Raw genomic sequence first — 14737 nt, 5'->3', positions numbered from 1 at the left:
TAGTAGGAACCTCTACCACTGTCAAGAAGGATGCAGAACTTGGTTTTCAAAATCATCTTGAGTTGAAACTGATATGAAAAAATTATCACTTTGTGTGCTAGAAATTGTAGACTTGGTACAATTGGTTGGATCCTATCAGCTTGGTCTGCTAGTTCCGGTTCAGTTCTCTGACCCAAGGAGCACAGTGCCAGTGGAAGACCCTCTTCCATCCATGGAAGTTTCCTTGTGCTAGAGGATTGCCTTTGCATCCGTAGAACTTACTGATGGATTCAATTCTTTAATTTTTGAACCAGGAACTTGGATTATAAATCTAAAATTAAATTTTCTGATAGTCTTTTTGCTTGTTGGATGAAGATGAGTATAACCAGAATATAATCTACATCATGGTTTATGTAGGTATAAGTACACTATGCATGCTGTCTGAAAGCTACAGTTTAATGATAGCTCCAAAATAGGTTGAATGTTTGTATTCTTAATGATAATCCAAATTTTAATTTCAGTTAGAGATGGCAGAGAACAATAACTTCCTTAATGCAAAAAAGAGGTAAAAATACATGTACCGGTAATACATAAACACTTTGTTGTTCTGTACCTTATGTTTGCAGGAATTTTATTCATGGCTCTTTACTTCCAACCTTGCATAGGATTTAACATTCATAGCTTCCTAATACCCTATTAGCACTAGCACAAATCCATGGTGGGGTGAAGTACAATTACTGCGTAATTTATCTCTTGTACTCTTGATGTGCTGTTGACATTTACAGTCTATTGATGATCCATCATTGGTGCTGGGTTGTTCTATGCCAAGTCGTTCCTCTTTCAGTGGGTGCCTACTGCTTCAGGACAGTTGAGGTAGCCAGAGATGCAACCATAGGCTAAAAAAAATAGTGCGAAAAAGTATTAGGGAACAAGCTTTACTTAAAAAAGTGTGAATGTTTGGGAATTCTCACCATGTTACAGTAGCAAATCTCTGCTGCTAAAAGTACACTTTACACAAAACTCAGCAGTCCTTGCTCCTTGATGGATATACGCGCATTGTTGGACTTCCATTGTCTCCACATGTAAAGTGTAAACCAAATTGTGAAATGTACACTTAAAAATCTGGGATAGTGCACTGAACAACAAAATTGGTGCTCTGTGAAACCATTAATCCAGAGTATTTAGGTCTTTTGTCTAGTTTGGATAGTTGCTTGGCATATTCCAAATGAATAAAGAATAAAAGTGTTCGACGTCTGAGTAACTATTGTTTGCATCTTCCATTTCTCCTAGGTCCCATTAGCAGCATCCTAGTGAATAAATATGGCAGTCGTCCAGTAATGATCGCAGGCGGCTGTCTGTCAGGATGCGGTTTGATTGCCGCTTCCTTCTGTAATACCGTGGAAGAGCTTTACTTCTGTGTTGGAGTTGTGGGAGGTGAGTGATGCAAGTAAAGGATATCTATTTTTTCTTGGTTACCTTAATAGCAGTCTTAATGCACAAATAACAGTTACAGTTGCAAATAGCTGAGTGTGCAATTGCACAGATTTGAGGTCAATTTCTGTTTGTATTGAGGAAAATCATTTTAGGTGATTCAGAGAGAGGAGGTCAATATTAACCTCTAAGGGAAAATTCATTGTTGGTTTTGCTGTAAGCAGAAACTGAAAAGCTGAACTGGCTTAGTGTAGTGGTTACGACTAATAGATTCTAAGGTTTGATTCTCCACACCTTCACCTGACATCTGCTGGGTGACCTTGGGCCAATCACAGTTCTCTCAGAACTCTCTCAGCCAACTGGAGGAAGGCAATGGCAAACCACCTCTGAATGTCTCTTGCCTCGAAAACTCTGTGGGTCTCCATAAATCAGCTCTGACTTGATGGTTCTTTCCACACCAAGGAAAAGTTAGTTCTCCTGGATGGTGGGGGCCATCTTGTGGGTTATTCACCGCTACTTGTCAACGAGGCAGGAAGAAGCTTTTGGTCACTTCCTGTAGTTGGTCATGGCCATCTTAACCCCAATATCTTCCTGCCTCGTCAATGAGTGCAGCTAATTCGGCAGGCTCTTCTTAGCTTAGCAATTTGTTTGCCTTCTCTGTCCTTCCCTTTCACGTTTGTGTCTCTTGTTTTCGTCTATGTCTCGTCCGCTCCCCGTCTGAGTCTCTCTGTTGGTGCCGAGTCAGCCTCCCTCTGTTCTGCCCGTTTCCCCCACCTTCCCGCCAAAAGCGCTCTGAGGGGAACGACTTGGCTACGGCGCCATTTTCTCCGCCCCGTGAGGGCTTCTGCAATCAGCCACGGAGAACACTCGGGCTGCAACGAGACTTCTCCGCTCTCCTCCGCACAGCCGACTGGCTGGGAGAGACGAGCTGGACAACGTTTCCTCCACCGGCCTTTGGGCCCTTCGGAGATCTCCCTCCCGATCACCTCATAGGCGCAGGGGAAGGCGCACGTGCTCGGCTGGGCCCTCTTCGCGCCGTCCACGCTCATCACCAGAGTGGCTGGGGCTCCATCTACAGCCTGCAGGGAACACTTCGCAGGCAGGCTCTTCGAGTTCGGGAGCCTTTCCCACTGCCATAGCTGCAGCGCAGGCATCGGCTCAGCAGAGCCTCGTGCCCACAAGCCCTGGAGGAGACGCAGCTGGATCATCCTCCTCAGGACTGCCCCATGCAAGTAGCAGGCAGGGGGGAGAGAGGGCTGGATTTGGCTGTGCCTGACACCTGGAGTCAGTTTTCTCCTCAGCAGCTTGTTGCCCTAATGCATTCCTCCATCAGCGAGGAGGTGACTCAGGGAATGCAGGCTGCTTCCCCCGCCCCCCCCTCCGGGGAACTCATGCCTGCCAGGGGCGTAGGTCTCGCTCCAGATCTCCCAGACATGGCAGATCAGACAGGGACTGGCTAGCCCTTCCTTATGGCTCAGATTAGAGCAACTTGAGCGAGGGGGAGCTGTATTCCGATTCAGATCACTTCTCTGATCCTGACACCCAGGTTCTGAGACTTCTGATCAGAGTTACCGTCAGTTTAATTCAGAACAGCTAGCCACCCTCTTAGCCAAAACTATTTCGGCTCTGGACCCTCATGATTCTCAAGAAGCTGTAGACCCGCAGGCCACGGCTGCCCCCAAACCCATCAAGGGTTGCCCCAGGGGCCTCCCATCTATTTTCTCAGAGGAGGAGGAGGTGGCCAAGTTCTACCCCTTACCAGAATTGTTTGAGAGGAAGTTTAGAAAGGAATGGGTCAACCCAGCAGCTAACAGGGCCTTCCCCCCATTTTCAAAAAACTCTACCCAGCTCCTGAGCATCTCCACAGGTTGATTAAAACCCCTCTTGTGGACACCTCGGTGACCGCCCTCCAGTCAGGGGGCCTGGTCCACAGAGATGGAGAGGGAAATCTAAGGGATGCTGTAGATAGGAAGGCGGATCAGATAGGAAGGTAGATCCCACGAGGGCATGGCCATGGCTGCCAGGATTATAGCACCTTCAGCCACGGTGGCCAGAGCTGCTATTGTATGGCTCAGGCGACTCCTGGACATCATTCCGCCAGGGGACAGGGGGGTTAGAGAGGGGGCTGAGAGGATACTCATGGCAGTCTCCTTCTTGGCAAGACTCCACCCTTGATGCGTTCCTCACCACTTCCCGCATCATGGCAACGACGTCTGTGGCACGCAGACTGCTCTGTCTTAAATCTTGGCAGGCTGACACGCAGTCTAAGACTACAGTAGCAAGTTATGATTTTGAGGCAGGGATCTTCTTTGGTTCCGAGTTGGAGAAGATTCTTGTTGAAACCAAGGATCACAAAAAGACCATGCCCAAGTATGTGAGGTCTGATAGGCCCAGGTTCAGTGCCAAGCCGCCCTTTCAGTCTTACCGCCCAGCCTTCCGTAGTGGCAACAGCAGCAGCAGGGTTCCTTCCACAGACGACAGGACTCCAGGGGACAGGGGAAGTCTAACAAAACCTTCCACCCAGGTCCAGACACCGGAGGCAAGGCGTGACTATGCAGACCCATTAATTGGAGGTCGGCTGTTGGCCTTTCATCGCCAGTGGGTGCCCCCCCACACCGACCTCTGGGTCCAGGAGATCGTTTCCGCCAACTACTCCTTGGAATTCCAGTTTCTGCCAAGGGATCGCTTCATCCCCTCCCCACCAGGTTCATGCCCGAGCAAGAGGGACAGGTTGAGGTTGGCGACGAACCACCTGTTGGGCATAGGGGCCTTAGAGCCAGTTCCTCAGGACCAACGGGGCAAGGGAGTTTACTCCCACTTTTTTATGGTGCCCAAAAAGAATGGGGATGTGAGGGCCATCCTCAACCTGCGCCACATAAACTGGCACCTCCGGAGGTTCAGGTTCCGCATGGAGTCCCTCAGGTCCACAGTGGCAGCCATCCAACAGGGGGACTTCCTAATGTCCCTGGACCTGAAGGAGGCTTACCTACATGTGCCAATCAACCCATCCCATTACCGCTTCCTGAGGTTCTCACTAGGGCCGTGCTGGCGAACCTTTGGCACTCCAGATGTTATGGACTACAATTCCCATCAGCCCCTGCCAGTTGGCCATCTGGAGTGCCAAAGGTTCGCCACCACTGCACTAGGGGATCTACACTATCAATACGTAGCCCTCCCCTTTGGGTTGGCAACGGCCCCGAGAGTTTTCACCAAGGTGCTCATTGTCCCAATTGCCCTCCGCAGCCAGGGCATACACATACATTCTTACCTGGACAACCTGCTGATTCACTCCCAGTCCAGGGACAGGGCCATCAGGGACGTCCAGAAGATCCAGTCGACGCTTGCTGCCCATGGTTTTGTAGTAAACCTGGAAAAGAGCTCTACCATTCCGGCACACAGGATGGAGCACCTGGGAGCTCTGATAGACACCTCCACCTGCACCCTGTTTGTTCCACCTTCCAAGGTACAGAGGATTCGGGACTCCTGTCGGAAGGTCTTGATGGAGAAAAATCCGTACTTGCTCCAGCTAGCGAGTCTCCTGGGTCTTTTGATCTCCACCATAGACTTAATTCAGTGGGGGAGAGCTCATGCCAGAGCTTTACAGGCATTCCTGCGCCCACATTCCCAGCGCATCATTTGGAGGAGGGACCTCCCCTTGCCGCTTTCCCCATCGGTCCTACTCAGTCTCCAATGGTGGCTGGTAGCCAGCAACCTGAACCAGGGGAAGGTCTTTGCAGCACCCTTCCAACTGCACATCTTTTCGGACACCAGTCTAATGGGTGGGGTGCCAAGCTGGAGATGCACTTGGCCCAGGGGACATGGTCAGGGGAGGCCGCAACCCTTCCCATCAATGTTCTGGAAGTCAGGGCAATCCTCCTAGCCTTGAAAGCCTTCAGACCTCTGGTCCAGGGAAAGCATGTGGTGATCCATGCCGACAACATCTCTGCAATGGCCTACATAAACCACCAGGGGGGATCCAGATCCTCCTGCCTGAACAGGGAAGCCTCCCACATTCTCAGATGGGCTGAGATCAACTTGGCCTCTCTGCACGCAGTGCACATCCAAGGGTGCCTGAATGTGGAGGCGGGCTACCTCAGTCGCTCCAAGGTGTCCAGCGCGGAGTAGAAACTCAAACCGGAGATATTCACTCTGATTACCGAGAGGTTCAGGGTTCTGAAGGTGGACTTATTCGCTTCCTTTCAGAATGCTCAGCTAGACTGCTTGATCACTCTATTCTACCATCCGAATGTGATGGCCACGGACACTCTGTCCTCAGCCTGGCCGGAAGGCCTTCTATATGCCTTTCCTCCTCTACCTCTGTTACACAGGTTTTTCAGGAGGGTGCAGTTAGAGAGAAGGGAGATCGTCCTGGTGGCACCAGACTGGCCCAGGAGGTCCTGGTATTCTGTACTCAAGGAGCTGGCGACAGCTCCCGCATTCCATCTTCCAGTCATTTCCATCCGCTGTTTCAGGGGCCCCTCTTCCATCCGGATCCAGGCTGGCTCAGGCTGACCACCTGGCGCTTAAAAGGAGGCGGCTGAGAGATAAGAGCTATTCTAGGGCTGTGGTGGATACCATGGTAGCTGCTAGACGTAGGTCAACCATCAACATTTATAACGCCTCATGGAAGGCATTTGTCAGATGGTGTAGGCGTAAGCACCTCCAACCTGAATCCCCCTCGGTGCCCAACATCCTTAGGTTCCTGCAGGAGGGTTTCACCAGAGGTTTGTGTAGTTCCACCTTGCGCTGACAGCTGGCGACCTTGGCAACAGTCCTACCTCAGGTCCACGGGGTTCCCATTATTAGACACCCAGATGTCTTGCAGTTCCTCAAGGGGGTGCAGCAGTCACAGCCACAGGTTCAGCACCGCTTCCCTTCCTGGAGACTGCATACAGTCCTGGACGCTCTGACCAAATCCCCATTTGAGCCCGTCCAATCCATCCATTTGCGGTGGCTCAGAATGAAGTTGCTCCTCCTAGTCGCCGTCACATCAGCCCGGAGGGTTTCAGAGATTAGAGCCCTTTCAGTGAACCCTAACCTCTACCTCTTCTTCCCGGACAGGGTGGTGCTGAAGTTGGATCCTTCCTTCAGGCCCAAGGTGTCTTCTAGGTTCCATCTTCTCCAGGAGGTAGTCTTGCCAAATTTCTGCCCCAAACCTACCCATCCCAGAGAGCGGTTGTGGCATCACTTGGATGTGCGCCGCTCCCTCAAGGCTTTCCTTATCCGCACGGAGCAGCTCCGTAAATTGGAATCCCTGTTTATTAACGTGGTTCCGCCTTGCCTGGGCGAGCCTATGTCCACCACAGCCATCAGCGCAAATATAAAGGCCTGTATCATTGAGGCTCACAAGGCAAAAAGGCTGCCGGTCCCAGCGGGGATTACAGCGCACTCCACCAGGAGTGCAGCTTTCAATGCTGCACTTTTTAAGCATGTGCCATTGGAGCAGATATGCAGGGCTGCCATTTGGGCTTCGCCCTCTTCCTTTTTGCGTCACTACGGGCTGTCTTCCATAGACGCCGTCCAGGCCTCCTTTGGGAGAAGAGTCCTGGAACACATTGTTGGAGACTAACAGAACCCACCCTAAGGGGTCACTGCTTGGGGAGTACCCACAAGACGGCCCCCACCATCCAGGAGAACGACCCATTGGATACTCACCGTGAAGGGGTCTTCTCCTGGGTGGTCAGGGGCTGTCTTGGCCCTCCCTGTTCTCGTTCCTCTCCAAGAAAAGTGTTTTACATCTCTGCTAGTTTTCAGGAATTTAACTATGTAGCAAGTTATGTTCTGTAGGTTCCAACCTTTTTGGTCCCTTCCATGTTCTGGTTATCTGTTGTAGTTGTTCGTTTTATGTTCTGTTCCGTGCTGCGTGCCCGGTGTCTCGGCCTAGTCAGATACTGGGGTTAAGATGGCCACGACCAACTACAGGAAGTGACCAAAAGCTTCCTCGTTGACGAGTAGTGGTGAATAACCCACAAGACGGCCCCCAACCACCCAGGAGAAGACCCCTTCACGGTGAGTATCCAATGGGTCGTTTCTTGAGCCTGGGGAGATCAGATCATCCTTAGCCAGGCTCCTGAGCAGTAATGGGTATCATGTAATTGCATCTTGGCCAGAGAATCCACAATCTTCTTCCTTCCTTCAACCCCCGCCCTCACTCCAGCAAACGTCCAGCAAATGCACACACCTGCCAACTTTGACAGGACACCTGAAAAATGAAGTGGCTCTGGAGAAACTTCTCATTTTTTTTGCAAGTGTTTTCCCCGGCCCTTAGAGGGGAAAAAAAAGCTGTTCCAGAGGGCTTTGTATCTCTGGGTTCATCTAATTCCTGAAGAGATGGGTGCTTGCCAGATAGAAAACAATGCATGCCTCTCTTGTGCAGCTTTTAGTGAAATCATTGTTGGCTTTGCTGTAAGAATATGTTACTTCCACCAAGGAATGTCATTATATTTGGTAAATGGAGATCACATTGGTATTGAAGAGGCCTCTGTTTCCTGATGGGAGGCTTTCCTACATGTAGGAAACATTATATGGCCTTCTCGAAGTCGTCTTGCCTTTGCTGTTACTCAGTGGTGACCCTCAACCATAGCACCTTGCAGATGGCCCTCCCAGAAAGAGAGAGGTGTAAGAACCATGGATGTTCCTTCCAGAAGATGGCCAAAAGCCATTCTTTTTCTACAGAGTATTAAATTCTTATTTAGTTGCTACGTCCACACACAAAAAGCAGTAGCCATTTTAATGTGTAGAATTCTTGAACTTATGCTGCTTGACAGCTTTGTATCAGTTTCATGGAGGCAGAGGTGTAGCTCCAAGAGGGCAGGGGCAGTGGGGCGTGACGCGTGCGCCCCTGTGAGAGTGTGGCGAGGGCGTTCCAGGGGTGTGGTGGGGGCATTCCGGGACAGGGGTGTTCCGGGGCGGGGGTGGAGGATGCACCAATGCACCAGGTGCTTTCCCCCCTTGCTACACCTCTGCATGGAGGTGTCAAATGTGTAGCAGTGAAACATTTCTAGCCTGCTTTCCTAACAGCTCAGTCCCTAGGAAGAGCCCATCAAACTATTCTTGCTCAGCTGATTCTTTCATAAATGTTTACTTAAAGCTGTCCATGCAAAACTGCCGTTGTTGTGCTCTTAACCATCTGTTTATTTTTGCTTTCTAGGTCTTGGACTTGCATTTAATTTAAACCCGGCCTTGACTATGATTGGCAAGTACTTCTACAAGAGGCGCCCACTGGCTAATGGACTGGCGATGGCTGGCAGCCCTGTATTTTTATCTACATTGGCTCCCTTGAATCAAAAGTTTTACAGCATTTTTGGGTGGAGAGGGAGCTTCTTAATTCTTGGGGGCCTTTTGTTAAATTGCTGTGTTGCTGGGTCCCTGATGAGACCAATAGGGCCCAAACCAGGCCAGCAGCAGAACGAAGTTAATAAAGAAGTGCTGCAGGAGGCTGGTAAATCTGGGGGAAAAGAAGAAGGCGCAGGAGATGTCAACACAGACCTTCTTGCTGTGAAGACAAAAAAACAGAAAACCACCATTTTCCAGACTGTGAACAAGTTCTTGGATTTGTCTCTCTTCACGCACCGTGGATTCTTGCTGTATCTTTTCGGCAATGTGGTCATGTTTTTTGGATTGTTTACCCCATTAGTCTTCCTAAGTAATTATGGGAAGAGTATGCATTTCTCTAACGAGTCTTCTGCCTTTTTGCTGTCCATTCTGGCCTTTGTAGATATGGTTGCCAGGCCATCCATGGGCTTGGTAGCAAACACCAAATGGGTGAGGCCCAGGGTGCAGTATTTTTTTGCGGTGTCTGTGATCTACAATGGTTTGTGCCACCTTTTGGCTCCTTTATCTACAACCTACGCTGGATTTTGCATCTATGCTGGCTTCTTTGGATTTGCCTTTGGCTGGTTGAGCTCTGTCTTGTTTGAGACACTGATGGATCTAGTTGGGACTCAGCGGTTCTCCAGTGCTGTCGGTTTAGTGACTATTGTGGAATGTTGCCCTGTGCTTTTGGGCCCACCTCTCCTAGGTAGAGTATTTCTGTTTGGGGAAATGGTTGTGTGGGGTTGTATATGCTGTTAGGGGGAGCAGCTGTCAAAACATGAGGGCAAGAAAGTAGACTCTGCCTTTACACTCATATATGTGTAGAACAGTCTTGTAACCTTTAAGGCCTTGCGCGGCCTGGGACCTCCGTACCTGCGGGACCGTCTTACCCCATATGTCCCGACCCGGTCTCTGCGTTCGGCGGAGGCCAATTTACTGGTGATCCCTGGCCCCTCAATGATACGGCTGGCCTCTACCCGGGCCAGAGTCTTTACAGCTCTGGCCCCAGCCTGGTGGAACGCCCTTCCACCAACTGTCCGGGCCCTGCGGGACCTTGCTGAGTTCCGCAGGGCCTGTAAGACTGAATTGTTCCGCCGGGCCTTTGGGGAGACCAGCCGTTGATGAGGGCCCCCTCCTCCCCTTCACCCCTTCCCTTTTGGTAACATCAAACACCCTTTTTAGGGTTGAAGGAGTCGACAGGAGATGCCATCTTTATATTAATACTATTTTAACGCTGCTTTTAATGGGGAAGGTTTATATTTTATCTTTAGAGCTTGTATTAACTGATGTAACAAATTTTAATTTAATTTGATATATTGTGCTCTATCTATGTTGTTCACCGCCCTGAGCCCTTTGGGGGAGGGCGGTCTATAAACCGAATATATAAATAAATAAATAAAATAAATAATTATACTAGCTCTGCTACCATCCAGAAGCCAGTGGAATGATATTGTGACCTTGTGATGCAGATCCTAGATCTCTGCTCTACACCAGAAATGCATCTGTGGTGAAAATGATTTTGTCCCTATAGGTTGGGTATACATCATCATATAGTTTGTATAAACCAAAGTGTGTTTTTGCGCCTTCATAGAAATAGCATAAAAAGGGAGGAAGCATCTAGATATGTTTAATTCTAAGGCTGAGGCACTCAAACCTTGTTGTGAATTTCTTCTGCAGGCAGTCTTATCACACGTACTCTTTTTTCCCTTTTTGCCGATTAGGTCAGTTGAACGACATGTATCATGACTACAAATATACCTACTGGGCCTGCGGCATCATCCTGATAATCTCTGGGATCTTCCTGTTCATTGGGATGGGCATCAACTATCGACTTTTGGCTAAAGAGGCGAAGACCGAGGCCAAGCAAAAGGCTGAAGGGAAAGAAGAGGAAACCAGTATTGACGAGGCTGAAAAACAAAAAGAGCCAAGCAATGACGTGGCCAACCTGCCTCAGAAAACCACAGAAGATGGTATAAAAGAGGAGGAGAGCCACATGTGAAGGACTGGTATTTCAAGTCCAATAAGACAGGATAAAATATTATCAACCTGATATGTTATATTTGGATGGGGGAACACTACTGATTGTGAGCAGTGGTGAGAAGGGTAAAAATCATTTTTTTAAAAAACAAAGCTACAAATTGTGTGTATCAGCATTTGACAGGAGTGAACAGAGCTCAGTGGGCAGTGCCATCTTTTTATTGGGCTGGGTGGGAAGGGAGGGGAATTTTTATACTCTAGCTTTTTAAACTGTAATGTGAACGTACTAATACGTGCCTTAGAGCTTCCACATTTAGGCTATTTTGGCAAAGCCTTAACTCCAGCCTACAAAGTGTTCTCTTTGAAGGTTTATAGTCTGCCCAGGCCATCTCCATTAAGTCTATCTGGCTTCTTTTATTCAGTAGGCTCTCGAGGTTGGGTGTTAAATGAACACCATTTCAAAATTTTCCAGAACACATTGCTGCCAGAATCGTGGCAGAATCGGATGTGGTGTGTGTGTGTGTGTTTGTGTGTGTGTGTGTAGCGCGGTGGGGAGAGACTGGTGGGTGTTGATGAAACAGCTTTTCAGTTCTGACATTTCTGGATGACAGGGTCAAGCTGGCTGCAATGCGTGGCTAGCATCTTTTGAAAATAATTTCTAATACAGGATTTCTAAATCTCTTCCTGATTAAATCTGAGGTCTGAGGAACTGGGTAAAATACGTGCTGTTGTCACTTAACTTATTATGTAGTCAAACCTACTTTTTAAACAACGTTATGCCTCTGGCTGCCATTGGCTGAGTAAGTTTGTCTTGACAGAATAATACAAAATGAAATGACTTTTAGTGCAAGACAGTGAGCTGATTCTGAAGAGCTTGCCTTAATTGTCAAGATTTTAACCTTTTAACAATCTCTCAGAATGATTCTGTGCCTAAATTAGCCAGGTCCATTAGAAAGCAAATCCCAGTGAAATTGTAGTGTCTCACTTCCAAGTACATGTCTTTAGGATCAGACTTGTCCTCTTCATCAATGCCACTCTTACTGCTATTTCGCTGCTCTCCAACTCTGCTGCTTTCAGTTCTGATGCTAATTACTACCTAAGCAAAATTCTGATATTCCGCTCTGTGCTCTCGAATGCTAGCTAACAGAGCAGATACTGCTAAGATATCAATATCCTTGACTTCATTCTGGATATGATTTTGCATTAATAACATCTGATCTTGTTCTAATTAGTGGGAAAAATAGCTTGTTGAGGATCAGTTTATATTTCCCTCTGGACCGCCCAGATGGAGGCATCACTACTTGTTCCCAGCCTATTTATTCATGATAGGCTTAAGAATATGAAATGATACTTAACTGCTCAGATGCAAGACATTTGTCTGAAAAAAGATGGGAAAATCCTGTGTGTATGTCGTGAAAATCAAAATTTACATGCAAGAGTAAGAGAGCAGTTTCCCTGCCACAACCAATTTTACTAAAAGTTAATCAGTGACATTCACTACTTTTTCAAATAAATTATTTTGGACAATTCTGCCCTCCCCCAACACTTTCTGCACCTGTTTCTGTTGTATTTAACCTCCCTTTTGCCACATTCCAAGATGTGTGTGTGCATTATTACTTTCTGTGTCTGCTTGTGAGGATTAAAATAAAAGTCACCCCTTTTTTCCAAAGTAAGTTTAATTTCATTAAGGTGTGTTGCCATGAGTCACTCAGTCCTATGAGAGCTAGTTAGCTGTAGGGGAATAATTTGCAGAAACACAATTTCAGGTCTTCTCTTGGAAGGTAGCAGATGCTCACTTCATAATGTGCCTGCTGAAGAGAATAATGTTATGTTGATCTCATACTTAAAAAAAACCTGTATCACATTCAAACACCGTGAGACTGGAACTAAATACCTGGGATTCTTAGCTAGCATCACACAAATATGGACCTGTCTCCTCATCTGGTAACCTCCTGTAGCACCAAACGTATGATGTGGTAACCCTGTGCTTCTAGCTGCTGTGTCTGCAGTATTTCCCCCCCTCTTTTTCTCTACAGTTTTTACTGTACTATAATAAAATGTGATGGAATGAATAGTTGGTTCATTACTGTGGGCCAGTTTCATTGGCTGCAGGTTGAAAGTGCTGAGACACGCACTGTTTGGTGGTATCTCATTGCATGTTTTGTATTGCTAGTTGTTGCCAGATGAAAGGAGGAAGAAGAGACATAGGTCTGTTGTGTTTGAGGGCAGCCACATATCCTCTGCAAATGTGAAGGTCTAGTCTCAGTGTTGAAGCAAGTAGTATGTTGCTGTGCTTCATTTGTCGTCTTTAGGATGCTGAGAAACTAAAACTCAATCTTGTACTCTTTTTGAGTAGCTCTTTTGTGGAATGGGGAGACTCTGGCCTGATAGGAACCAAATTATTTGTTGGTCTCTTGTAACTTATCTTCCTGTAAACTGCTGTTTCTTTCCAGACAGTGACAGCTGAAACACTAACAGGTAGTTCTAATGTTGTTGTTGCTGTTTCCTTCGCCCTGATCAGAGAAGACTGCTTCAGGACAATATCCAATAACATTCATATCATCTCTGTAGTAATGTTAGATGACTTCCCCTGTGTAGTTTAAGTTTAGCATTGTATAATTCACCAGAAATATAGGATGTTTCCTTGTAGGGAACCATTTTCTTCCTAGGGGCAGGATTGCTGTCGTGCAAGAATTTCTAACACCTGTATTTGCAGTCCTGTCTGCAATTAGCAAAGCCAGTGCTGATCTATGATGGGCTTCAGTTTCAGCAGTGGCAGGTTGGAGGACCCTCATAGGCTTCTCAGTAATAGCACTGTCTTGTGAATGTCATCTTGTGAGGAGATGCTGCAGATTATCTCTAAAATCTTACTTTGGTAAAGGGATTGTGTTACGGAATCCATATAAGCAAACAAGTTTTAGAAGAATGAGTGACATAAGTGCAGTTGTGGGCTTTCTCCCAGACAGGCCTTTATGCTAGGTGGTTTGTGTTTTATTATGAGTGTTGAAGTGAACTGGAGTACTTTGTTTATCCTTTAGAATTAATAAATCAAACTGTTTTAAACTCTTCAGTGTTTGCAAGAAGGTCCATGCAGACATATAGTTAAATACTAATTCCCCACCATAATTCCCATCTGTTAAAGGATAGAACTTTGATAAGAAGTTTTACCTTCTGACCTGCCTCCACTGTGTGTCGTGGAAATTTTTCATTCAGAGAACTGACATTCCCATAAAATACTTGCCTTGTTAAAGCTCATACTGAGAAGAGAATGTTTTTAATATTGCAGAGTCCCTGTATGCTTAGAAAACTATGCAAATAGTAGTGTTGGTAAATGGTCCAAAATGGTTAGTATGAATTTAGCTGAACAAATAAGATTTTATTTTTTCCATCCAAATATATAGATTTTGACAAGTGACCTTCCCTTTGTAAAAAGTTTCTGAAAACCCCTTAACAGTATTACCCAATGCACTGTGAAGTACACTATTCTGTTGTCTTGGCTGATGCAGTTAGTTACTTTTTATTTTGTAATTGCATTCTGCTCTAAAATTGTGTAAAAGGACAGGTCAGGATATTTTCATACTTTAGAATGTGTTTATAAAGCCAATAGACTATTTTGTATAAACAGATTTTATTGTACTGTATTGAACTGTGATGTTGTCAAACCAGTTTATTATGTTGAAAGTTTCACTTGTCAGGAGTTCATAGCAACTGGTCCACATGCAATAAACTAACCATTAAAACTGTAGTGTTGTCCATGTTCTTCGAAGTGCAGGGAATTATGATGAGAATAGCTGCATTTATATATGTTTGGATTTGACTTCATATTTTGCCAAGTACAAGGGCATACAGATATCCAAAAGGCAATTTAGGAATCTTCTTTCCCCACCCCCCAGCATATAGAAGTACTTAAGTTCCTCAGTCCTGAAAGCATATTATTTAATTTTAATAATCTAGTTGTGTAGAGCCACATGTCTACTTCTCAGTGAAGAGCCAAAGTCTAATATGAAAGCATTAAATTAAATCTTGGAGCCAGTGT

At 46.6% G+C, this 14737-nt stretch overlaps 1 protein-coding gene across 2 annotated transcripts in view; it reads left to right on the top strand.

Moving 5' to 3' along the window:
• Positions 1–14444, top strand: part of SLC16A1 (solute carrier family 16 member 1) — a 67835-nt gene extending 53391 nt beyond the window's left edge. For both annotated transcript variants that reach the window (XM_048496051.1, XM_048496052.1), the window contains exons 3-5: positions 1270–1413; positions 8561–9430; positions 10446–14444. In XM_048496051.1, coding sequence (XP_048352008.1) covers positions 1270–1413; positions 8561–9430; positions 10446–10723 — 1292 coding nt within the window. In that variant the 3' untranslated portion in view covers positions 10724–14444. The remainder of the gene's footprint in view (positions 1–1269; positions 1414–8560; positions 9431–10445) is intronic.
• The last annotated feature ends 293 nt before the right edge of the window (positions 14445–14737 follow it).

This window comes from Sphaerodactylus townsendi, linkage group LG05 (genome assembly GCF_021028975.2).
Source record: "Sphaerodactylus townsendi isolate TG3544 linkage group LG05, MPM_Stown_v2.3, whole genome shotgun sequence".
Classification (NCBI taxonomy): Eukaryota; Metazoa; Chordata; class Lepidosauria; order Squamata; family Sphaerodactylidae; genus Sphaerodactylus; species Sphaerodactylus townsendi.
The sequence above is the reverse complement of the archived record's forward strand: the minus strand, read 5'-3'. Positions and strand labels throughout refer to the sequence as shown.